Here is a 26,380-nt window from a genome sequence, read left to right as displayed (position 1 = left end):
TTAGCTAACACAACTGCAAACATGCAGAATCTTCCAATAAACATACAAGACAGTCATGAATTCATGAGAATGTCACATATCAGTTCTGCATGATTATATTTTTATATACTGTTTCCCTGACACATAGGCCCTATAATAATTGTTTCTGACTACACTTGAAGCTTCTGTTCTCCCTTATTCAACATATGACTTTATCTTTGACTCTAAAGACATATATACAATCAAGATAAACTCTCTTATTCATTGTGAAGAGGCTTCTTGGAGTGCTGCATCCCAGAAGGATTTTGAAGAATCTGGGGACAACAGGAAGAAGTGTTACAACTGAATAATACTGCTTGTCAATAATTCAAGAGGCCAGAGAGAAAGCATGACCATACCCTTTGCAGTCCTTGCTAGAATACAAGGTACACTAAATACATGTTTTAGGTAATAATTTCCTTTCATGTAAGGAAAGAGCACATTTTCTAAATTAACTGTTTCTTTTTAAAAGAATCTATCTCATTTATATAAACCATGTACTTTTGCAACAGAAGTCGGAGATGTAAAAGAAAATTTTATCTCTGCTGATAACCTTGAATAAAAATTTAGGCATAATGAATAGCTGAGTTTATTTGTGGGCAAGTATAAAGTACATGTAAGACATTTACTATGACAAACTTTAAGAGAACATAAAAAGAATGAAATGGAAGAGGCTAACATTATTCATCCTAGAAGACTGAACAAATAAGTTCTTTACATTATTTCATTTAACTCTAAATCTATAGGATGGACATTATATTTACTGTACAGAAGAAGAAATTGAGTCTCTGAGAATTTAATAATTGCCCAACATGTGTCAGTCAAAGTCAAAATGAAGATTTCAGTTTAATAAACCAAAGGTTAATTCTTTCTTTATATTTCTCCAAAGGTCATTTTGAAAATTTTGTAATTTATTTCATTGTCCACCTCAGATTAACTGCAGGAATCCAGCCCAAATATCTCCAATGTATCCAAAATAAATCTCCAATGTATCAAAAATATTGATGAAGTCAATTTGCATAATCAATAAGTCACCTGTATATGTATGTGTGTTATGTAGTGTTCCTTTTGGATGTGAGCAAATCCATCAAAAGGTTGTAAGGAAAGCAACTTTCATTTGTCAACATATTGCTTTCGTTTTAGTAAATTCAAATACTTCCTGAGGTTGTCCATTAAAGTAATAACACTAACAAAGATGAGCATGTAACTGATTTCAGTTTCTGAGAATCAGAACAGCCTTTCTCTAGTTTCACATCAATACCTGAAAACAGCTCTGGGAAAAATAAAAATCATATAAAGCAGTCTGAGAGGAAATATTAAAGAGAGGGGGAAAAAGCATCATTCATAATTGAGAAACCAAAATACCCAGTAACTGTTTCTTACATTGTATAAGCCTGTACTTATTGTGCATCTGCAGGTGTGCATATGTTAACATACACACACATTATTCTTTGTCTGTTATCCCCAAATAAACTATGATAACCTTATTATTGTTAGACCTATTGTGCTTTATAATTAGTCAGGAATCTTTTAATTTTTTAATAACTTTTCCAAAAAGCAAAGAATACTATATTTTAATATACTTTCTTTTCTAGCTTTTTTCTGCAATAGAGATTGAGCTTTTGAAGCCTAAGACAATGCCTTATTCATTTTTATATATCCAATGCTTAGACAGTTGCTCCTAGTCCATACTAGGAATAGAAATAAATTGAAGAGTATAATTTTTATACGAATATTTTCAAATACATGTACAGCTTGAAATGAGAGGAAGAGAATTTACCCTCTGTAATAACTTCTATGTGTGTGACAGCTGCCCCCTGCCATTCCCAGACTATGTATGTCAGTACCATCACATTCAAGTTATTTTTCCTTTAAAATATCCACAAATTTGTCCAAGTTTTTAATGTTTTACTGCTGATCATTAAATATTCCATTTGTTATGTCTTATGGAGAAAATGGTTATTTCACATATATAAATGGTTATATTTTAGAGCATACTTTTTAGAGCTCCATTGCAATAGATTTTCTACAGTATTAAAAAATATATATATATAGTGCACTTAAAAGCTATAAATAACATTAAAGTATCATTCGATGTATTATAGTTTATTTGAGAATTTGTATATTATAAAGGAAATATTTAATATTTTGCAAATTATGTGTATAATACTGTGGCATATTCATAGTACAGTTTTAAAAAGTACTTATTTTTTTCACTTCCTTTTATACTTCTATTTAAAATTAAAATATGGGATGAATGTTGGGAGCATATTATTAAGTGAAACAAGCCAGTCACAAAAAGTAGGATTCCACTTATATGAGCTCCCAAGAGTCATCAAATTCATGGAGAAAGAAGTAGAGTGGTGGTTGTCAGTAGCTGGGAAGGCAGAATTGAGGGTTTGTATTAATAGGTACGGAGATTCGATTTTTCAAGATGAATAAGTTCTGGACATGGATGCTAGTGATGGCTGCAATACAATCCACAATACAAATGCACTTAATGCCACTGAACTGTACAGTTAAAAATGGTTTAAAGAGTAAATCTTATGTATATCTTACATTTTTTAAAAATAAGAAAATAATAAATGTAGAAAACAAATAAACACTTCAGAAGCATTAATACTACAAGATTCAGAGGAATAAAGATGATATTGGGCTAAAAATTGAGCATTTAGATGTGATTTGTGTGGTACTCCCTCTCTGTGTAAGGGTGACATTTTGCCATTGAGAGGTGGAGTCTATTTCCTTTCTCTCTTTGAAAACAAGCTGGAGTTTCTTTATTTGCATAACCATTAGTATGAGCTAGGAGTGAACTCTTGCTTTTTTTCCCTGAGGCTTTTGGGAATGCCTGCTTCTGGAACCTTTACTTTGGTAAAAGCCAATCCCATGCAAGACGTGACCCCCTGAGGCAGCCCCGTTATGGAAATCCCAAGCCACCCGGATTAGTCTGGGGGTGGAGATGCCATGCTGAGTCAGCCAGAGAGACCAAAGAAAATCAATGTGCCAAATTCTGGGGGGATGACACCATCTTGGAAACAGTTCTCCAGTTCAGCCATAGAAGTTGGAGCCATGTGGGTCAGATATAAACCGCCTTGCCAATTCCTTTCTGAATTACTGACCCACAAAACTGAGCAAAATGAAACTTCTTTATTGGCTACTAACTCTTGGGGTAGTGTGTTATGCCACAGACAGTCACTGTACCAGGTAGCCTGTAAGGGATCAAGATTCCACATGAATGCTCATCAGGAAGATACATATTTTTTAAATTCTTTGGATTGAAATATATGTTTATATTCTAAAAACTGTATGCTTGGTTTTATGCACAACGTTTAAAAATCTCTTGAATTAAAGCTTTAATAAAAAAATGACATGACTCTTCCAGTGCAATTTAATGGATAAAATTAATCATGAGACTAGCATTTATTCAAAGTGCTCCTTTTCAGCCTCATCAATAAAATCAGCCGTCTTTTGGGAAAGGAATGGAAGAAGAAATGAAAGCCAGGGAAGAAATGTAGACCCCATACACAGTTCTGCACTGTAACAAGATGAGAATATTGGTAATGTGGTTTGCTATAGAAATGCTGCAGTGTTTAGTACAGGGATAAAAAGGATGAGAAGCCTGCAGTTTGGACATTTATACAAAGAAGTTGGAAAAAAAATGGTTTGGCTAGTTTAGATCTACTCTACTGCAATAGAAGAACATTTCTTCTCAGTCATCAATGCCAGTAAATTACTCTACTACTAAAGTGTGAATCGGTGCTGAAGGCTGCAGGGAAGCAGAGAGACTTACCACAGTGAGCTTCATCAGACCTGTCCGAGCAGTCTGGTTTATAGTCACACACAAGGTGGGATGCAATACACTTCTTGTTGTGGCACCAAAAATCTGTGGCTTCTGGGCAAGTCTCAGAAGTCTCTCCCACTGGGGAAAAACAAAATAAAAACCAAAAGCATTTTTTCAGACTTTTCATTAAATTTGAATGCTCCATTTAGTCATTGTGTAGACCCGACACTATTAAATAACTTAGTGATCTTCATTGTTGTCCAATCCTTCTAGACAATGCCGCTCTTAGTCCCACTGAGAGAGGGACCATGGGTGTAGTCAGAGTAGGGTGAAGGCCTCCAGAAAAAGCAAGGCAGGATAATTACGGTCAGAGCAGTAAAACTACATGCAAGGAAACCCCCTACCAAAACTCCATGTTAAACATTAAGCTCTAGAGTCATTCTTCAGTGAGATCAGTTAATACTTCCCAGATAAAGGAAGATAGCCCATGTTTTTATTATGCTAATAATTTGTAATCATGTGTAAGATTTACTTAAGCATGCTAAAAGGACCAGGCCTAAGTGCTGTGTTTCCTCCTTCAAACCTGAGGTTATTTGTAACCTGGGCAATTAAGCCCAGCCATAAACAACACAGTAAAAGGCAGAAAGGATTCCATCTTAAAAATAAGATTGCATTTTAATACACAGGAAGTTAAGAAGTAAGATTCTTAACTTACTCTTTAGCAAACAGATAATAGCTCAGCCCACTTTGGGGGCTGGGCAGGCAGTCTTGTTTGATATGCTCCCAGACCAAAACGCCAGTATCTCAAGGGGAAAACAAAGCAATAAATTTATTATGTTAAGTTAATTTAAATATTCAGGGATCACTTAACAAGTCCACACCCCTAAACCCTTTTATTACATTCCCAAAAATCCTCAACTGCCTATAAAACCCCTAGACAACACACAACTACAGGCTCTCTTGTCCCCTCCTGGCATGAGTCAGGAGCTCTGTCTTCTCATTTTATCTTTAAATAAAAACCTCTCCCTGGCTCTCCTACCTTAAGTGTTCGCTAAGTTCATTCCTCAACTCCACAAACAAGAACCCCAGCATCACAACATCCAATTTTCCAGCAAGTTATATAGATTGCACTTTCAAAATCTCTTTTAATCAGTCAATGGTTGATCATTATTGATTACATAAATCCAAACTCCTCATCAAGGGGCTGGAGATCTTTCGTTTTTAGTTCATACTTAGTTTCTAGTCTCATTTTCTGCAATTGTTCTCATAAGCACCTGCAGTCAAATGGTAGCCAGTGACTGAAGATGGCTCTTGATTTCCCATGTTCACACATGCTGCTGCTTTTATCTGCACTGAACATCCACTCCTGTGCCCCAGGTGATCTCTCAGTCTCAAGACTCAGGGGAAGAGCTTCCCTCTTTCTTGTGTTTTGTCTTTCTCTTTGTTGGACACTTCCTGCTGCATGCCACCAAAGAACCTTCTTATTCGAGTGCTAAATGCTTACCACCTGTTTATATACAGGAGCTGTTTATATGTCTGTCTTTCCCTCCAGACTCCAAGCTCCTTTAAAGCAGGAGTTTTTACTGTTAGGTCTATCACAACACCAGTACATAGTTTGTGATTTAAAAAAGCTGGTTATAATAATTGAAGACAGAATTTTCAAAGCAATTCACATATCTGAATATCATTTTAACTGATATGAAGCCTAATGATAATATTTCATGGCTTCAAAGTAATGTAACTAAAGGTCTAAAACTATTTTTATCAAAGTCAACAAATTAAATAAAGCACAGCAACTCCTTTGTTACATAGATTATTATAGGTTCAGAGTTGGTGTTCCTGAGGTGGGTGTAATTTACTCAAGGTCAGGCAGTATATCCATGAAGGAAAATAGTAAAATTCTATGGACTTGATCAAGTGCATTTCCATAGTCTTTGGAACATCTCAATAATACAGTAGCTAAAACCTGATAATTTCCAGAAATAGTTTACCACTAAACATAGTCTAAATATGAAGAATGAATAGAAGGCATTTAAGACAATAGTAAATATTTCAACTATGGGCATTAGTAAGAGAAGAAGAATAAAAGGCCACTGAGGGGTTTTGAATCTTTGCCACATAATTTTAATTAACACTAGTTAATTATCACTTAATTAACAAATGTGAAAATGTAGTTACTCAGAGCAGTATGTGGACATTATTTAATATGCAAGCCTGTGCATGGGAGATTATTTTATCTTTCCATGCCATCAGCTCTGGAGCCACATAATTATTCCACAGAGGAAATTTTTTTGACTTATAAATAATTGGGTTTTTACTTTAATAAATAGGACTAATCACTATGGATTTGAACAAACTGTCACCAAGCTGAAAGTGACCACCAGTTGAAAAATGGCTTTATCCTGCTTTGAAACAGAATTTACAGTAAAGAAGACCTTGACCCTATAAATTTGTATTTGGATTACAATAGTTTTGTACACAGAGTTCATTATATGGAGCTAAATATAATTATTCCATCTGTTATATTTGTGGGAAAATACTTGTTTTATCTTCTTCAAGTAATGCTATTCAATAGGCTCTGAGATTTCAGACAGGAAATTTCACGTGGGCACACATTTCGAAGCACCGTCATTTCTCATGCAGAATACACAAACCACAGGAAAGACAGCAGTGCCCTCCTGGGCATACTCCCTGTCTTCAAAGACTGTTATGTAGTTAGTAATGTCATGTCTCCTTAGGTTCTTCTCTATTTAGTGTGTCAGATTTTTCTTGTCTTTGTGAACTTTTACAGTTTGGAGAGTATTGTGAAGTGTTTAGCACAATGCCTTTCTACTGGAGTGTGTTTGTTTTCTCACATTAGAAAGGATTATGGGTTTTAGAGAGGAAGTCTACGGAAGTGTTATTGTCTTCACATCATGACAAGTGTACACACTATTTGCACGCCTTGTCACACTTCATGTTGATCATGTTCACCTGGATGATGTAGTGCCTGTCATTTTCTCCCACTGTAAAGTTTCTCTCTCTCTTTTTTAAAAAATCTCTTTCCATACTGTATTCTTTGGAAGGAAGTCACTATGTGCAGGCCACACCTATGGAGTGGTGATCTGTGCTGCCCTTCTTGAGGGCAGAGTATCTACATAAAATTATTTGGAATTCTTAGGCATGGGAAATTTTCTTTGCCCTCACTTATTTATTCAGTAACTTATTTACATCAATACAGATTCAAGGATATTTTTATAATTTGGTCGTAATACAATTCTACTTTGTTTATTCTGTTGCTCAAATTGTTCCAACCTTGGCCAAGGTGAGCTTTCAGGTCTTGACAGACCCCAATCAATGAAGGCTTTTTTTTGCAAATTCCCTTATTTTCCAACACTGTAAGGTTCTTTAGGCTCATCCCATACACTTCCTGACCCAGTCCTACAATTAACCATTAGCCATTTCTTCTAGGAGCTCTGGATCCTGGAATGTCATAGTATCCATGTTATGCTAACTTCAAGTCATGCCACCTGCCAATTACAGAAAATGATCATTATGTTCTCTTCAAATACTTCTGTACTTCAGGTACTATTAGAAAATTGTTGACTTATCCTATCTTCCATGTCCCTTAATCTTTGTTCCATATTTTTTTCTCTTTACCTTACTGTGTTGCATTTTGGTAAGGAAGCTCTCATTTATTTGATGATTTACCCTTCAGTTGTATCTCTGTTTAATTTTCCACTGTTATTTACTTTCAAGTACAATTTTAATCATTTTGAGAAGTTAAATTTAATTATTTTTATTCATTATCCTGCATATTCCTTTTTTCCATGCTTTTCTTTTACTACATTATGATCCCAATATCATATAGTTCCCACAGCACAAATTTTCCCTGGCTTCTACATTGTCCTCAAAGTGGCAATGTGTTGTCTGGCATTCTCTCTTCTATCAAGTACTATCCTGTATGTGGTGTGACACAAGTTCAGGGTTTTGGTTTTGTGCTGGTAGGTCCGTTTTATTTTTTTTCTTATATTTTTCCTAAGTCCCTAGGCAGACAAAAAATTTCTTTAAGGCTTCCCTGGTAAGAAAAACTTTATGGAAAGCCATCTTGTCTAGTTCTCTTGTTCTCATACAGTATTAAAATAATCCAGCCCCTAGACACCATGTTATATGTCTAAATCCCCAAATCCTTTTGGCTACTGGGAAGTTAGCTTCTGAGCTATATTTTGGATCTCTCCTTTTCATTCTGGGACTGGTAGATTTCTTTTCAAATGATCAGTTTAGAATATTTATAAGTGCTTTAAAATATTTTTATATATTGTAAATAAGAAGCATTATCCTATAACATGATTTTGTTAATTCTCTGGTCAATTTTCAATACAAATTTAGTATTTAAAACTTCATATTTTATATCATGAATTCATAAAATGTATTTCTATAAATTATGTTCCTTATTCAATATAAATATTATGCTACTTGCATTTTATCCTGTAGTAGATCTATGCCTAAAAAAACCCCCCAAAATTGGCATACACTATTCTATCTTGCATTCATATAAAAGTAAAGATATATGAGTATCTGAATGCATTCATTGAAAGAAAGATATTCCAATGTACTTTAGTGACTAGAAGAGGGAACTTTTTCATAAACATGGTTTGTTTTTATTTATTAAAATATGGGTTTTCTTTGTCATTTGTCTGTTTTATTATTTATTAATATTATCATTAGATAGTTTTTATGATAGATATGCTTGAAAAGTTTTATCATTCTAAGTAAAAGTTTACCTCCAGTTAGAGCTGATAATATTGGACAGTTAATACTGATTGCTAATGGGCAGTCTAAATACGTGGACCAAGATGATGATTTGTACTCCATTCCTATAAAAGATCTGGGAGCTAGGCTGGCCATTTAATATTCATCTCTAAGTGAGAAAATTGATAATTGTTCTCATACAAAGGATAATATGTTCAAATCTAGTGATATCATCAATTGAGTCCCTTTTATCTATTCATCCTAGAAACATGTATTAAGCAATTCTCAGATACCATGGTGGATATTATGCTAGTTTTTACTTTCAAAGAATTTATAATCTGGTGATAAAAATTTATTAGCAAAATAGTATGTTTACTACTAAAATTGAAGATATTTATGAGTTGCTGTCAGAGAATAATAAAAAACGTGCCCTAGTTTGTACTGTTGTGTTAATAAATATTTAATACATTTATTTATTTGATGGCCTTTCAAAGTGCCTATCATCTCAGCTACTCATTTAACCGATTAGAAAGAAAGGCCAGACCACTCGATTGAGACAAAGCAGTTCCTTTATGAATTTCTTTATAAACTCCATTCTTAATTTCCTTAATAAGTAAGTTTGGCAACATAACTGCAAATATGGAAGATGCTGATTTATTTGGAGGAAGAGCCACATTTGGGGTAATTAAAGGGAAATAGGCTCAAGAAAAAATATTTTGGAAAACATCACACAGCCCAAATCTTCCTTTGCAGATGAACTGTTTATTTCACTTGAGTGTTCTCTCTTGTTCTAGAAATACAATGAGGAGCAGATCGGAAATAAAAGGAAATAACAACCCTGCTGGTGATTTAATATCAAATGACCAATAGTTTCAAATGTCTGGAAATAAACAATTATACCTTTTGTATTTTCTGTTCTGCATGAGCATTTAAATCTACCTTATGTTTGAAAAAACTGCCAGGTTTAAGGTCAATGCACATATCAGACAACTGATAGCCACATATTTGAAAGTGTAACCTCAGTGATCTCTCAGTGACAGCAAAGTTCAGTCTGTGTCAAAATTAGCAGAAGTGTTATCAGAGTTATTGTACCATGTCTTCATGTTTACAGAAATATAGAAAATGTGATTCCATTGTGATACACAGGAGCAAGGTGCATGTGAATGGAAAATACCCTAAAGATTGACTTTTCATGTTTTTAAACAAAAAGCTGACTTTATGAATCACTTCTATATTTGTTTGAAAGAAAATTAGATATACCAACCTCTCTTGCTAGGCATGAAACTCAGATTTTCACATTTAATTTTTTAGATCTGGGCATATTTTAACTATGTAGTTTTCTATGTGGATTCTCTACATAATTTAAGAAAAGATGTGTATCAGTGGGCCAGACACAGATGGGCACTGAGTTACACACACACACACACACACACACACACACACACACACAGGTTATACATACATCAAACAAAGCACTAATACATCACATACACTGATACTCCTACATTTGTAGGAAGAAGAAAGAGGGAATAATAATAAAATAAAGCACCACCAACAGCAAAACTCAGAACCAATATACTTGACAAAGGCATGAAGCTCTCATGTGTAAAGAAGCACTTTTGGTGGTTTTGTGATTCAAAAGTCTGTATCTGCTGCTCATCTGTTTTCTATTCCCAACACATCACCAAAAGAACTCTTGTTCAGTTATGTGATAATTTTCTAATTATCCTTTTAAAAGAAATATCAACCCTTTCCATTCTGGGCTTTACTGCTGCATCCTATATGCCAAAAATGCCTCCCTTTTGTAGCCCTCCCTTCCCGTAGCTCCTTGGACAGAGGAACTGCATCCCTGCTCCTCCGCTGTTTCTGAACGTCCCTTCTCCTCTCTTGGCTCCGTTTCCAGTCCAGGCCTTTAAATGCCAGCAAGTTATGACCTATTCACCTCCCTTTGCTCTCCCTCAGGCATCATGATTCTATCTACCACCCAGGGGCTGATGACCTGAGCAGCTACCTCCCAATCTGTACCATATCCTGAGGTTAGACACTTACAGTACAGTTTCTGCTGGATTTCTCTACAACTATTGGACACCCTAAACATGAACAAAAAATGCACATGCTCTCTTCTCATTCTGCCTCCTACTTTATGTTTCTCTGCCTCCAGCCTTACAACAGATACATCAGTGCCCATCTTTGCATGGCCCATAGAGGCACACCTTTTTCACCTACTTTTGTCTTTGATCATGTCTCTATGGTTTCATCCTTCCTCAGCCATGTGACGGAAATGGCTGGCTCTTTACAACATATGCTTGAATTTCCATAGTGAACAACTGTTTCTGGGTAGGGGCTGCTCATCCAGGCCTTTTATTTCTCAGATCCATTTGCAACCAGGTGGGGCCAAAAGGGCTGTGCTGTAACAGGTACACGTGAGCCAAAGTGACTCTGCACAACTTCCAGCAAGGCCATGCAAACTTCCCCACCCTGTTCACCAGGCTCCCTTCATCTCCTGGTCAGATTCACAAGGGATGATCACTGGGTGGACCTTGAAGGTCGCGGATTGAAGATCCACCTGGGTTCCTCAATAAATGTAATCTGCTCACCTGTTAGCTACTGGAAGCAATTTAGAAGTGAACTTCTTGGACTGTGACACATCTTTGGACCTGTGTGTTAACAGCAGTAGCCCAGCTGGAATCCAAGAATGATGACAACAGTGATTACGGTGATGATGGTGACTCTCCTATGGAGAATTGATTACAAGTCTTATCCTGTTCAGGCACACTGTCTATATTAATTCATTTAATTCTCAAGACAGATCTGTGAAGCAGGCACTATGATTTTTCTCTTAAATTATTGAATACTTAATAGCAAAGGCAGAATTTATGCTTTGTCTACACAGACATTACTCTTAATCAATGAACCCTACCTATACTTCCTCTCATCCTGCTCAAAGGTCCAATTCTACAAGCCCAAGTTAAACACTATTTCTCCCACAGCCTATTTATCCATCCAGCTTTTTTGGCATCCTGGATAATCTCAATGGCACATAGTATTGAAATACAGTAGAATGATACATTTTCTGTTAGATTTACCTACTATACAACAAACTAAGCATGCTCTTTCTGGAAAAATATGAAAGAATGCTTAAAATAAGGAATTTTATTCACTACTACATCCCTAATGTATAGCACAGTGCCTGAGCACACTGCAGGTGCAGGTGATAAAGTAGTATTTTCTAAACTGTGTTTAAATGTGGTAAAAATGCCTGGACTTTACTGCAATCATAATACGTGGCTATTTTAAGTATCATGTAAATTCTAAACATGCTATGGGTACTAAGGACTAAGAATTGCATTTAATGAATTTAAAATACATCAGACAAAGTCATTCCTACAAAACTTTTCAGTTAAAAATGGTTATAAGAAAACTGTCAACTACTGAAAACTGTTCAGGGGATAAATGGGCTGTCTGATTATTGTCACTGTCTAATATAATTTCTGAGATGTAACATATTCTGTGGCTGTGATAGTCTATATTAACATAGCTAATGATGTAATTTATTGATTGTTACCAGACAAGAGGGCCCACAGTGTGTGACGACATGAGGCAGAAAGCAAAGATGACCTAAAAAGGAGTAAGCCCCAGCAACATAGAGTATGAGATAATAGATATTCTTTTTGAGGAAGACAAATTTGGCATAAGACATAAAATTGTAAGGAAAGAAAACAATCACCCAAGGAAATTGTTATCATCACTAACCCGGTCTGCAGATACAACCCCATCCTTATCTCTACAGTCATCTTCTAGCCGCCCCTGTAGCCTGGGTCATGCATGCCAGCAGTGCTTTCTCTCATGAGAGGAAAGTGGCACAGAGACCTGCACAGGCCACTGAAGCCAGCATGCAGCTGCGTACTCAGAGATATCAGAGCCCCCAGAATTAGAACGGAGAGCGCAGACTCTGAGTGGGCATGTCCCATTAGCTTTCAACAGACGCCCTGTCAAATGGGGAGGGGTATAGCCTGAGGGACAGGATAGAGGCCCCTATGCTCATTGCCCAGAATCTCAAGATGGTATTACTTGGCTGACCAATCTAATGGATAGACTACTGATCAAAGATAGTCCCACAGGATTATCTCATTTGAGACTGAATGTTGTACCAAGACACACAGAAATGGCAGGTTTGGGGATCACAGGTATCTAATGGGCACTTCACTGGAGCAAACTTCCATGTGCCCCTGTTGAATCAGTTCTGAGAGCTTGTTCTTCTCAACGATGGCTTAGCCAATTGTTTCTTTAATTATCTGACCCATCCCAGATGCTTTAACAAAAATGACCTTAATTTATTTAAGGTTGGTAAAATTGGTTTCCAGTATATGTACTACAAAGGACATAAGCAGTTGATTGCATCTATTATTGATCTATTTTGGCCCTATTCTACAAGCAGGGCTCCGACAATGATCAATGAAATGTGTTATAAAGGAAAACAGTCCCATGATCAGGGAAATATATGGCCTTCTAAAAATGTAAGTTTCTACAAGCTACTTTTGATACCATTAATGGGCTTTAATGAAGAATAAGAGACTTTTAAATGCTGAGCAATTTGATTCAGACTTTTAAATTAGCCCAACGTGTCTATTATTTATGTAGTAAGGTCACTGCAGGACAGTGTTACGTAATTTTCAGTTTATGTGCAAATGTCAGTGCCAAACAATGATCAAGTTATATTTTTCTGTATAAAATGAATACAAACAAGTCTAATCAGTGCATATTATCTTTGACCCTTTCCACTGAACTCTCTCATGTTTGTGAGATACACAAAAATTCAATATGTACTATGTTTTTGATAGTTATTTCAATCAGATCTTCAGAATTTAATAGGATTACTGTGAACTGAAGATGGTTCCTAAAACTGGGACTGAAGATAAATATTACAACAATCAACAAATAGTTTAGCTACAAAATAGAAAAATAAAAAAATATTTAAGTCTTAAAATCCCTCTAAGTAAACTCTGTAACAACTGTGAGATTTGGTTAAATTCTAATCTTTCTAAGGCCCAGATTCCTCACCTGACAAATGGAGATATTGAAGTTCCTAGATGAATAGCAAAGTGTATGAACATTTAATGAGGAAACATATGCAGAGTTTTTAGTATATGCTTGACATTTAGTAAATGTTCTACTAATGTTACTTTTTCTAATTTTATCTTGATTCTTGACTACCTGCCCTCTCAAATCTTCAGTTTCTTTATCTACAAAATGGGTTCTTATAAGATTTAACTAAGAAAAAATACATAAATGTGCTAAAAACTGTCCTTGATTTATAGATGTTGAAATTCCTAATTATTTTTGCATTCAGCCTGGCCCAGCATTGTTTCTACAACAAAATGCTGCACCGAGAAAATATTAATAATATTTTATATTATGACAATTCTAAAGAGAGTTAGAAAACAATATCAGTTTAACAGATGATATTAATTTTGACTTACAGTGAACTAGGTACTGTTTTAATCATTTTGCAAGGATTAAACCAATCTATTTTCACAATAATTCAATTGTGTACAAGAGGCACAGAATGGTTAAGTAACTTGTCCCAGGTCTCACAACTAAAAAAGACTGGAATAAAAACTCAAACTGAGGTAATGATTCCAAAGCCTATCATGTGATATAATACCTAAGATAATTGCTTTTCAAATCAAAATGGTAATGAAAGAATGCAACTAACGTATGTGTTCTCTGCTTCTAAAGATATTTGAAAAATGGTTTAAAATATTTATCAGTAGATATTTTCTTGGAATGTGAGGTACTTTTAGATTAGAAACACCTTGATTTTCACTGGGTTCATTTTCAAAGTTGACATAATTTAAATTGCTTAATATGTTTCTTAAGTTATTTTAATGATAAGCTCACCAAAAGTACATTATTTCCTAAAGAACAAAGTAAGATGGACACCTTGGGAAAAGATGTACACTTTTAAATGTCTTAACTTTCAGAAAAAATTAAGGTATAATTTTCCATAATATATGTGTAACTCCAGGGCAAAATATGTTTCCAAGCAGGGGTAAACTACCTTTGAAGCTGAAATCAGTCAAAGGGAGAAATAAAATGGGAGAAACCCATTAACTCCGTACAAGTCATAATCCACTTCTGCTCACCCATATTTCTCATGACCTGACTGCAAAAAGGGACGCCACACAACCTCTCTGGTCCAGATATGCCCTGTTTTCACTTGTAATTACCTTTTGACATGAAGATGGACTACTTCTCTTTACTCCTTGGAAACACCTATTGATACAGGTGGGAGATTCTGGAAATACTGCAATTTTACCCGCAATATGCTATAAAATATTCCAAAACAATTTTATGTTAATATTGTATTTTCCATTTTTAAGTAATACAGCTAGAAAACCATTCTGACTTCCATTTTCAGCAGTATGAAATTTTAGTCACTGTTTTAAGGCCATTTAAGAGGAGATATCTACAATGTGTAATAAAATACTGAAATATGTTTTTAAATGCGAGATTCTGCAAAGCCAGAAATGACATCAATTCAGCCAACTAGAAATTTCAACTGCAATCTGGAAACAGCTTCCTTGGCATAGGGAGAGCAACACTAACCAGGAGATTTATTGGAGGTTCCCACACAAAACAGAAACCAATGGGCTTATACCTGCTGCATTAAAGTAAATGAAAAAGATATCCGACTCCGAGAAGTAGTGGATGTATTGGTCATCATCATATTGATATACACAGATATATATCAATCACTTGAATCTCAAATTTATATGGAATAATAAAAGGCTGACAAAAGCCAAGATGCTTCTAAGAAAAAAGATCAAGATCAAGGGATTATACAGATAACAAAGCTTATTTAAACATTGTAACACACACAATGGTGTAGGATGGCAAAGAGAAAGACGACTAGACCATAGGAACATACCAGAAGGCCTAGCACTGAGCCCCATGTGTTTAGAAATTTTATTTTTGTCAGAGATGGCATACAGACTAGAAGGGAGAGCACAGACTAATCATATATTGGCAATCTTCAGGCTGAGTTATGGGTTCATCAGACAGGACATAAAGATGTTGCAACAGGGATAAAGGCACATAGTTTTAAGGAAATCAATTTCTATACCTCCACTTCCAAATACGAGGCTCCTAAAACTGATCTGCCTGAGCATGCCCTTGTGATCATTCTGGTTCTCCTTTGCACACTGTTTCACAATCATTTTCCACACTTTATAAAAGACAAATTTTAGCATCTTTCCTTCTGTTCAACATTCAAAAATATATATGGGCAAGTTGTGGCAGAAGATATATGATATTTTCATCTCATTTAAAGTCTCACTTCTTTAATTCCCCATCTTCAAAGAATGGTTCACCTAGTTGGAGAGTTTCATGAGACTGAAATTAAGAAATTAGCAGGAAAACCACTTAACATAACAACATTACTTACTACCAATGCATACATAACTAAAATTAAGCTATCTTTTTAAACTGAGAAAGCTGAAGATGTAGGTACAAATGCAAATAAATTTAGTATTTTCAACTTCTCATCCAAGTTTGCAAGTTTGGTATGAATGAGCATTGCTCACAGTGAAAGCTAGAGAAGCATACACACGCAAAGAGAAATGACAGTAACTAGTGTATTGTTAGTCAATACAAGTTAGATATTCAGTTTATCACTTTAGAAAATTGATTCCATGTCATGATATCACTGTATTTGATGAATAAATATGTTGGCAAAAGCCATTGTTCGATAGATTATGACACAAATTATGGGAGAATCATCATAAAGTGGAAACAACTTGAGTGCCCACTGACAAGTGAATAGATCAACTAAATGTGGTATATAATACAATGGAATATTATTCACCCTTAAAAAAGAAGGGAATTCTGGCAATATGCTTCAACAAGGATGAACTTTGAGGATTTCATGCTAAGTGAAGTGAGGTATTCACAAAAGAACAAATAGTGTCTGATTCCACTTATATGAGGCACCTAGACTAATCATATTCATAAAGACAGAAAGTGGAGTGGCAGGTGCCAGGGCCTGGGAGAGGGTGAGATGGGGAGTTAGTGTGGGTGCAGAGTTTCAGTTTACAAAGAGTTCTTGGATGGATGTTAGTGATGGTAGCACAATACTGTAAATGTGCTTCATGTTACTAAACTATACATTTAAAGAGATTAAAATGGTAAATATTATGTCCTGTGTATTTTACCAAAATTTCAAAAAAGGGAAAAATATTTGCTGGCCATGTACTGAGTGCTGGGTAATGTGCCAGGAGCAGGTGTACAGCATAGCCTGACTTTACCCTCAACTAAGATTTGGAAACATTTTTACTAATAAACAAGCTTTTGATGCCAAAATGTTTAGTCTTGATATGAACCAGTGTGAGGTATTGCCATTAAAATGGCAAATATTATTGTCTAGTATTTTCAACTTGTTTAAAAGAGATATGTGAGAATTGTGGGATTATGGGATTAATTTATATACAGCAATTATTGCATTTAGAAGTAGGATGGCTGCCCATGGGGATGTATTTTTCCACATTTATTTGAATTTTTAAAATGAAGATAATTGGCTTATGATGATGAAAAGTCAGTCTGATTTAACTGACTGGCTTGACAATGAGAATTGTGTTTGCTAAATGGTATACACAGCTGACATTCAAAATAATAAGTGAACTAAACGTGCATCTCCAAAGTTTAGGCATTAGCTATGTTTGAATTGTGTGATCAAATTAACTTATTTTATCAAAAAAAATTGACAAATGTATATTAATTATATTCAGTGCTTCAAATTTTCCATACCTTTATGAGTATTTGGGTTAAACAATAAGCCCCTAAATGGAAGAGTAAAAAGGATTACTAATAGTGCTTCTGCTGTACTTGGTATGTAAATCATCCTTGGATATTATTTCTAGAAATTGAATGAATGATTCCAATGACTACATTGTACTAAGTACTTTTGTAAATCAGGTGGTTTCTAATTCAAAAAAGTTGCTTTTGTAGCACTATTTACATTAGCCAAGAAATGGAAGCAACCTAACTGTCCGTCAGTAGATGAATGGATAAAGAAGATGTGGTACATACACACAATGGAATATTATTCATCCATAGGAAGAAAACAAATCCTAGCATTTGCAATAATATGGGTGGAGCTAGAGGGTATTTTGCTCAGTGAAATAAGCCAGGCAGAGAAAGACAAGTATCAAATGATTTCACTCATACGTGGAGTATAAGAACAAAGAAAAACTGAAGGAACAAAACAGCAGCAGAATCACAGAATCCAAGAATGGACTAACAGTTACTGAAGGGAAAGGGACTGAGGAGGGTGGGTGGGAAGGAAGGAATAAGGAGAAAAAAGGGAATTTCGATTAGCACACATAATATGGTTGGGGGGACACGGGGAAGGCAGTATAGCACAGAGAAGACAAGTAGTGACTCTGTAACATCTTACTATGCTGATTGACAGTGACTGTAATGGGGTATGTGGGGGGGACTTGATAATGGAGAGAATCTAGTAACCACAATGTTGCTCATGTAAGTGTATATTAATGATACCAAAATAAAAAAAAAGTTGAGGATCACCTTAGTTTTCAGATGCTAGACCAAAAAATAAGTTTTAATTACAGCATCATGTAATTTTGGGTTTACAACTTATTTTGGCCACGTAATCCAGTCAAACATGTGAAAGAGAATGCTATGGCACAACTCTGATCTCAACAAGTATTACAATCTCATCTGAATGAGGTTTCTTAGTACTTACTTTTCTAAAAGCAAAAATTAGAATTAAATTCTTTCTTACGCCAGGAACCATAACTACATAAAAGAATTGATGAAATGAATGATTCATGGTTCCATGAATAGTGAAAAATCTGAAAATCATAAAGCTAGACAAAAAGCCAGTCACCAAAAATGTATATGATTTTTTTTACATTATAACTCTATTTGTATAAAATACAAAAACTGGAGAGGCAGAGCTAAGATGGCAGCATGAGTAGGACAGTGGGAATCTCCTCCCAAAAACATATATATTTTTGAAAATACAACAAATACAACTAATCCTAAAAGAGAGACCAGAAGACACAGGACAACAGCCAGACTACATCCACACCTGCGAGAACCCAGTGCCTGGTGAAAGGGGTAAGATACAAGCAGCAGCCCGGCGGGACCCGAGGCCCCTCACCCCAGCTCCTGGCGGGAGGAGAGGAGTCGGAGCGGGCAGGGCGAGGGAGCCCAGGACTGCTAATCACCCAGCCCTTGCCATCTGCACCAGAGCACAGACACAGTGCATGCGTGGGATGCTGGAAACTAGGGAAACAGGGCAGCAAGATCTCTGAGCAGATCCCAAAGCCAGTGCCCTGTGACAAAGAAAAGCGAGTGCTTTTTGAAAGTCTTAAAGGGACAGGGACGCCACAGCTGGAAGGAAGCATCCTGGGTCACAGTCCAGCAGCTGGAAATTCCAGGGAACTCCAGGCACACTAAACCCCTGGGAAACAGCTCTGAGACCCCTCACGGAGGTAAACAGCCAAACAGCCCCCCGTCCATTACCCCTCCAGGGCCCCGCGACAGCAGAGAAGCAGCCTGAGGCAGGCCACGCCCACAGCAAGGGAGCTTCCTCCATACCGGCCGAGCAAGATATAGAGACCCAGTCTACACGCAATTGCCCAACACGAGCCACTAGGGGTCGCAGTTGTCCCAGTAAAAAAAGGCCAGGAGCAAGTGGAAAGTTTGGCTCTCCCAGCTGACAGAAAGTCAATAGCTCACCACTGCACCTATCAACATGAAAAGGCAAAAAAATTTGATCCAGACAAGACTAACCCAGACAGCTTCGACATCTGCTACATCTTCCCCTGAGAAGGAACCTGGGGAGATAGATTTAACCAGTCTTCCTGAAAAAGAATTCAAAACAAAAGTCATAACCATGCTGATGGACTTGCAGAGAAATATGTAAGAACTAAGGAGGGAGAATACAGAAATAAAACAAGCTCTGGAAGGACTTCAAAACAGAATGGACGAGATTCAAGAGACCATTAATGGACTAGAAAACAGAGAACAGGAATGCAGAGAAGCTGATACAGAGAGAGATAAAATGATCTCCAGGAATGAAAGAATTTTAAGAGAACTGAGTGACCAATAGAAATGGAACAATATCTGCATTATAGGGGTACCAGAAGAAGAAGAGAGAGAAAAAAAGGGACAAAAAGTGTCTATGAAGAAACAATTGCTGAAAACTTCCCCAAACTAGGGGAGGAAATGGCCTCTCAGACCACAGAGGTACACAGAACTCCCATGACAAGGGACCCAAGGATGGCAACACCAAGACACATAATAATTAAAATGGCAAAGATCAAAGACAAGGATAAAGTATTAAAGGCAGCCAGAGAGAAAAAAATAGGTCACCTACAAAGGAAAACCCATCAGGCTATCATCAGACTTCTCAACAGAAACCCTACAGGCCAGAAGAGAATGGCATGATATACTTAATTCAATGAAACAGAAGGGCCTCGAACCAAGATTACTGTATCCAGCACGATTATCATTTAAATATGAAGGAGGGATCAAACAATTCCCAGACAAGCAAAACTTGAGGAAATTTGCCTCCCACAAACCACCTCTACAGGGCATCTTACAGGGACTGCTCTAGATGGGAGCACTCCTAAAAAGAACACAGAACAAAACACCCAACATATGAAGAAGGGAGGAGGAGGAATAAGAAGGGAGAGAAATAAAGAATCATCAGACCGTGTTTATAAAAGCTTAATAAGCGAATTAAGTTAGACAGTAAGATAGCAAAGAAGCTAACCTTGAACCTTTGGTAACCACAAACTTAAAGCCTGCAATGGCAATAAGTACATACCTTTCAATAATCACCCTAAATGTAAATGGACTGAATGCAACAATCAAAAGACACAGAATAATAGAATGGATAAAAAAGCAAGACCCATCCATATGCTGCTTACAAGAGACTCACCTCAAACCCAAAAACATGCACAGACTTAAAGTCAAGGGATAGAAAATGCTATTTCATGCAAATAACAGAGAGTAAAAAGCAGGTGTTGCAATACTAGTATCAGACTAAATAGACTTCAAAATAAAGAAAGGAACAAAAGATAAAGAAGGACATTACATAATGACAAAGGGCTCAGTCCAACAAGAGGATATAACCATTCTAAATATATATGCACCCAATACAGGAGCACCAACATATTTGAAACAAATACTAACAGAATTAAAGGAGGAAATAGAATGCAATGCATTCATTCTGGGAGACTTCAACACACCACTCACTCCAAAGGACAGATCCACCAGACAGAAAATAAGTAAGGACACAGAGGCACTGAACAACACACTAGAACAGATGGACCTAATAGACATCTACAGAACTCTACATCCAAAAGCAACAGGATACACATTCTTCTCAAGTGCACATGGAACATTCTCCAGAATAGACCACATACTAGGCCACAAAAAGAGCCTCAGTAAATTCCAAAAGATTGAAATCCTACCAACCAACTTTTCAGACCACAAAGGAATAAAACTAGAAATAAACTGTACAAAGAAAGTAAAAAGGCTCACAAACACATGGAGGCTTAACACGCTCCTAAATAATCAATGGATCAATGACCAAATCAAAATGGAGATCCAGCAATATATGAAAAGAAACGACAGCAACAACATAAAGCCCCAACTACTATGGGATACAGCAAAAGCAGTCTTAAGGGGAAAGTTTATAGCACTCCAGGCATATTTAAAGAAGGAAGAACAATCCCAAATGAATGGTCTAATGTCACAATTATTGAAATTCGAAAAAGAAGAACAAATGAGGCCTAAGGTCAGCAGAAGGAGGGATATAATAAAGATCAGAAAATAGATAAATAAAATTGAGAAGAATAAAACAATCGCAAAAAATCAATGAAACCAAGAGCTGGTTCTTTGAGAAAAAAAACAAAATAGATAAGCCTCTAGCCAGACTTATTAAGAGGAAAAGAGAGTCAACACAAATCAACAGAATCAGAAACAAGAAAGGAATAATCACGACGGACCCCACAGGAATACAAAGAATTATGAGAGAGTACTATGAAAACCTATATGCTAACAAGGTGGGAAACCTAAGAGAAATGGAAAACTTCCTAGAAAAATACAACCTTCCAAGACTGACCCAGAAAGAAACAGAGAATCTAAACAGACCAATTACCAGCAACGAAATTGAAGCAGTAATCAAAAAACTACCAAAGAACAAAACCCCCGGGCCAGATGGATTTATCTCAGAATTTTATCAGACATACAGAGAAGACATAATACCCATTCTCCTTAAAGTTTTCCAAAAAATAGAAGAGGAGGGAATACTCCCAAACTCATTCTATGAAGCCAACATCACCCTAATACCAAAACCAGGCAAAGACCCCACCAAAAAAGAAAACTACAGACCAATATCCCTGATGAACATAGATGCAAAAATACTCAAAATATTAGCAAACCGAATTCAAAAATACATCAAAAGGATAGTACACCATGACCAAGTGGGATTCATCCCAGGGATGCAAGGATGGTACAACATTCGAAAATCCATCAACATCATCCACCACATCAACAAAAAGAAAGACAAAAACCACATGATCATCTCCATAGATGCTGAAAAAGCATTCGATAAAATTCAACATCCATTCATGATAAAATCTCTCAACAAAATGGGTATAGAGGTCAAGTACCTCAACATAATAGAGGCCATATATGATAAACACACAGGCAACATCATACTGAACAGAGAGAAGCTGAAAGCTTTTCCTTTGCAATGGGGAACAAGACAGGGATGCCCACTATCCCCACTGTTATTCAACATAGTACTGGAGGCCCTAGCCACAGCCATTAGACAAAACAAAGAAATACAAGGAATCCAGATTGGGAAAGAAGAGGTCAAACTGTCACTGTTTGCAGATGACATGATATTGTACATAAAAAACCCTAAAGACTCCACTCCGAAACTACTAGAACTAATATCGGAATTCAGCAAAGTTGCAGGATATAAAATTAACACACAGAAATCTGTGGCTTTCCTATACACTAACAATAAACTAATAGAAAGAGAAATCAGGAAGACAATTCTATTCCCAATAGCATAAAAAAGAATAAAATACCTAGGAATAAACCTAACCAAGGAAGTGAAAGAACTATACCCTGAAAACTTTAAGACCCTCTTAAGAGAAATTAAAGAGGTCACTAACAAATGGAAACTCATCCCATGCTCCTGGCTAGGAAGAATTAATATCGTCAAAATGGCCATCCTACCCCAAGCAATATACAGATTCGATGCAATCCCTATTAAACTACCAACAGCATTCTTCAATGAACTGGAAAAAATAGTTCAAAAATTCATATGGAAACACCAAAGACCCCAAATAGCTAAAGCAATCCTGAGAAGGAAGAATAAAGTTGGGGGGATCTCACTCCCCAACTCAAGCTCTACTACAGAGCCACAGTAATCAAGACAGTTTGGTACTGGCACAAGAATAGAGCCACAGACCAGTGGAACAGAGTAGAGACTCCAAACATTAACCCAAACATATATGGTCAACTAATATTCGATAAAGGGGCCATGGATATAAAATGGGGAAATGACAGTCTCTTCAACAGATGGTGCTGGCAAAACTGGACAGCTACATGTAAGAGAATGAAACTGGATCACCGTCTAACCCCATACACAAAAGTAAATTCGAAATGGATGAAAGACTTGAATGTAAGTCATGAAACCATAAAACTCTTAGAAAAAAACATAGGCAAAAATCTCTTAGACGTAAAGATGAGTGACCTCTTCTTGAACATATCTCCCCGGGCAAGAGAAACAAACGCAAAAATGAACAAATGGTACTATATCAAGCTGAAAAGCTTCTGTACAGCAAAGGACACCATCAATAGAACAAAAAGGTATCCTACAGTGTGGGAGAATATATTCGTAAATGACAGGTCCAATAAAGGGTTGACATCTAAAATATATTAAGAGCTCACACACCTCAACAAACAAAAAGCAAATAATCCAATTAAAAAATGGGCAGAGGAGCTGAATAGACAGTTCTCTAAAGAGGAAATTCAGATGGCCAACAGACACATGAAAAGATGCTCCACATCGCTTGTCGTCAGAAAAATGCAAATTAAAACCACAATGAGATATCACCTCACACCAGTAAGGATGGCTACCATCCAAAAGACAACAACAACAAATGTTGGTGAGGTTGTGGAGAAAGGGGAACCCTCCTACACTGCTGGTGGGAATGTAAATTAGTTCAACCATTGTGGAAAGCAGTATGGAAGTTCCTCAAAATGCTCAAAATAGAAATACCATTTGACCCAGGAATTCCACTTCTAGGAATTTACCCCAAGAATGCAGCACTCCAGTTTGTAAAAGAGAGATGCACCCCTATGTTGATCGCTGCACTATTTACAATAGCCAAGATATGGAAGCAACCTAAATGTCCATCAGTAGATGAATGGATAAAGAAGATGTGGTACATATACACAATGGAATATTACGCAGCCATAAGAAATAAACAGATCCTACCATTTGCAACAACATGGATGGAGCTAGAGGGTATTATGCTCAGTGAAACAAGCCAGGCGGAGAAAGACAAGTACCAAATGATTTCCCTCATATGTGGAGTATAAGAGCAAAGAAAAACTGAAGGAACAAAACAGGAGCAGAAGCACAGAATCCAAGAATGTACTAACAGGTACCAAAGGGAAAGGGACTGGGGAGGACGGGTGAGAAGGGAGGGATAAGGTTGGGAAAAAAAGAAAGGGGGCATTATGATTAGCATGTATAGTGTAGGGGGGGCAAGGGGAGGGCTGTGCAACACAGAGAAGACAAGTAGTTATTTACAGCATCTTACTATGTTGATGGACAGTGACTGTGAACGGGGATGTGGGGGCGATTTGGTGAAGGGGAGAGCCTAGTAAACATAATGTCCTTCATGTAATTGTAGATTAATGATACCAAAATAAAAATTAAAAAAAAAAACTGACCAAATGAAATAACTTTAGTAATACAATCAGTTGTGCCACAGCTAAAAATGAATTATCCTAAAAGGCATCATAGTAATTTTCTCCAGCAGAAAAGTGCATGATTGGAGAAGTACATGTAAGGGATTTCCAAGTACAAGCAAGAATACTTAATTTGTGTACTGTAAGTTGGGGGATCACTTTATTCTATATTAAGCTGAAAATATAATTTAAAATATTCTTTATATGTTTAATAAGGGCTCACATTACTTACTGCACATTAGAATTACCTAAAGTTTTACAAATTATGGATGTCTGAACCACACACCGAGAGGTAATGATTTAATTGGTCTGGAATGGGACCTGAGCAGAGAGATTATATTAAGCTCCCCAAGAGAATTTAGTCTGCAACCAGTGTTGATCACCACAGTCCCTGATGAATTTCACAAAAGAAAGTACAATGTTTAAAAAAAAAAAGTAAAATAGAGAGAAAGAAAGAGTAGAAACAGAAAGAGAGAGAAAGAGAAAGAAAACTATTTTTTGACCCTCCAGAGAAACACATTTGTACTAGAATATTAGGGTAACACTCATGTCAGAACCAAGGAGAAAAACAGGGCATAAAATCAGGCACAGAGTAAACTGATTTCTGGAAATGGGCTTTCTGGGATGCTGGAAGCCTGGATATTCCAAATTTTTCAGATCATCTCAACACTAAGGCCATGGCTGACCTCTTGCTAAAGGACTCCATACGCCTTAAAGGGAAACATTGTCACGGTCTTTCACAGATGGTCCGTAACTTACTGGGCAAGTGCTTCTATGCCCAGAGGAAGCTCTATTCCACTCCACATCATTCCAGTGTGGTTATAGTACTTAATGGATACTGAGATAACATGTAATCAATGACTTTGCTCATAAAAATACATCTAGGCATAAAATAACTCACACTAAAGATTATCTAAAAATATGTTAACAAGAATAAACAATCAACTAGTGAATAATAAAATAATTTCCTACTATTTTAATTCCTTTTTTTTTGTTTTTGTTTTTTATTAACTCAGCCAACACATTTAGCTTTATACAGATTGAAAGAACCTTTTAATACTTTGTACTATGCTTATATTTAAGCAATTAAGAAAACGGAGGCACCATCCTGCCAAGTGAATTCCTGGGAGTCCTTGATAAGCAGGATAATCACTAATTCCACATTTTAGTTTCCACCAGAGTGAGGAAATTAAGAGAATTCTGATTAACCACTAAGAAATAAACAACTAAAATGAAACCAGGTGTTCGTACAGTGCAAAGCACAACAGATTAAAAGAGAAAATAGTAGGTCACAATACTAAGAAAGTAAGATATACCAGCATGTTGTAAAGATAAACAAAAAACAAAGAAAAAAAACCTTACGATGAATTTTTTTTTTTTTTTGTAGAGGACTTGGGAAGAAGGAACAACCAAAATATAAAGCATAGTTAAAGTTAAAATCTGTATGGTGGGTGATAAAGGAGGGTGGTCCAAGGCCATTTACATATAAGCACTAAAATGTGAAGATGGGAAACAGAAAAATATAAAAAGCATTTAATCAATCTCAGGGTTTCTTAACCTTAGCAACAAAGACAAACCTAGAAAGTAAAAACTTGATTAAAGTTAATTAAATTACATTAAATTAATTGAAAGAAAATGTTCTCATCAAAGTACTATAAACAATATAGAAAGACAATGGAAGGCAAGAAAAGCATATTTAGAATATATGTTATAAAGGAGGGTTTATATAATTAGTGATGAAAGAGCACATCCAAATCAGTACAAAGCCAACAAGTCAAAAGAAATCTTTGGCAAGGAAATGAATAGACAATTCTCAAA

At 36.3% G+C, this 26,380-nt stretch overlaps 1 protein-coding gene across 1 annotated transcript in view; it reads right to left on the bottom strand.

The window, feature by feature from the left end:
• Positions 1–26,380, bottom strand: part of MALRD1 (MAM and LDL receptor class A domain containing 1) — a 694,454-nt gene that overhangs the window by 241,641 nt on the left and 426,433 nt on the right. Inside the window, exon 30 of the mRNA XM_057498267.1 lies at positions 3,809–3,937. Within this exon, the coding sequence (XP_057354250.1) occupies positions 3,809–3,937 (129 nt within the window). The remainder of the gene's footprint in view (positions 1–3,808; positions 3,938–26,380) is intronic.

This window comes from Manis pentadactyla, chromosome 3, assembly GCF_030020395.1.
Source record: "Manis pentadactyla isolate mManPen7 chromosome 3, mManPen7.hap1, whole genome shotgun sequence".
Taxonomy (NCBI): Eukaryota; Metazoa; Chordata; class Mammalia; order Pholidota; family Manidae; genus Manis; species Manis pentadactyla.
Note: the sequence above shows the minus strand (reverse complement) of the source record. Positions and strands in the feature narration are given on the sequence as shown.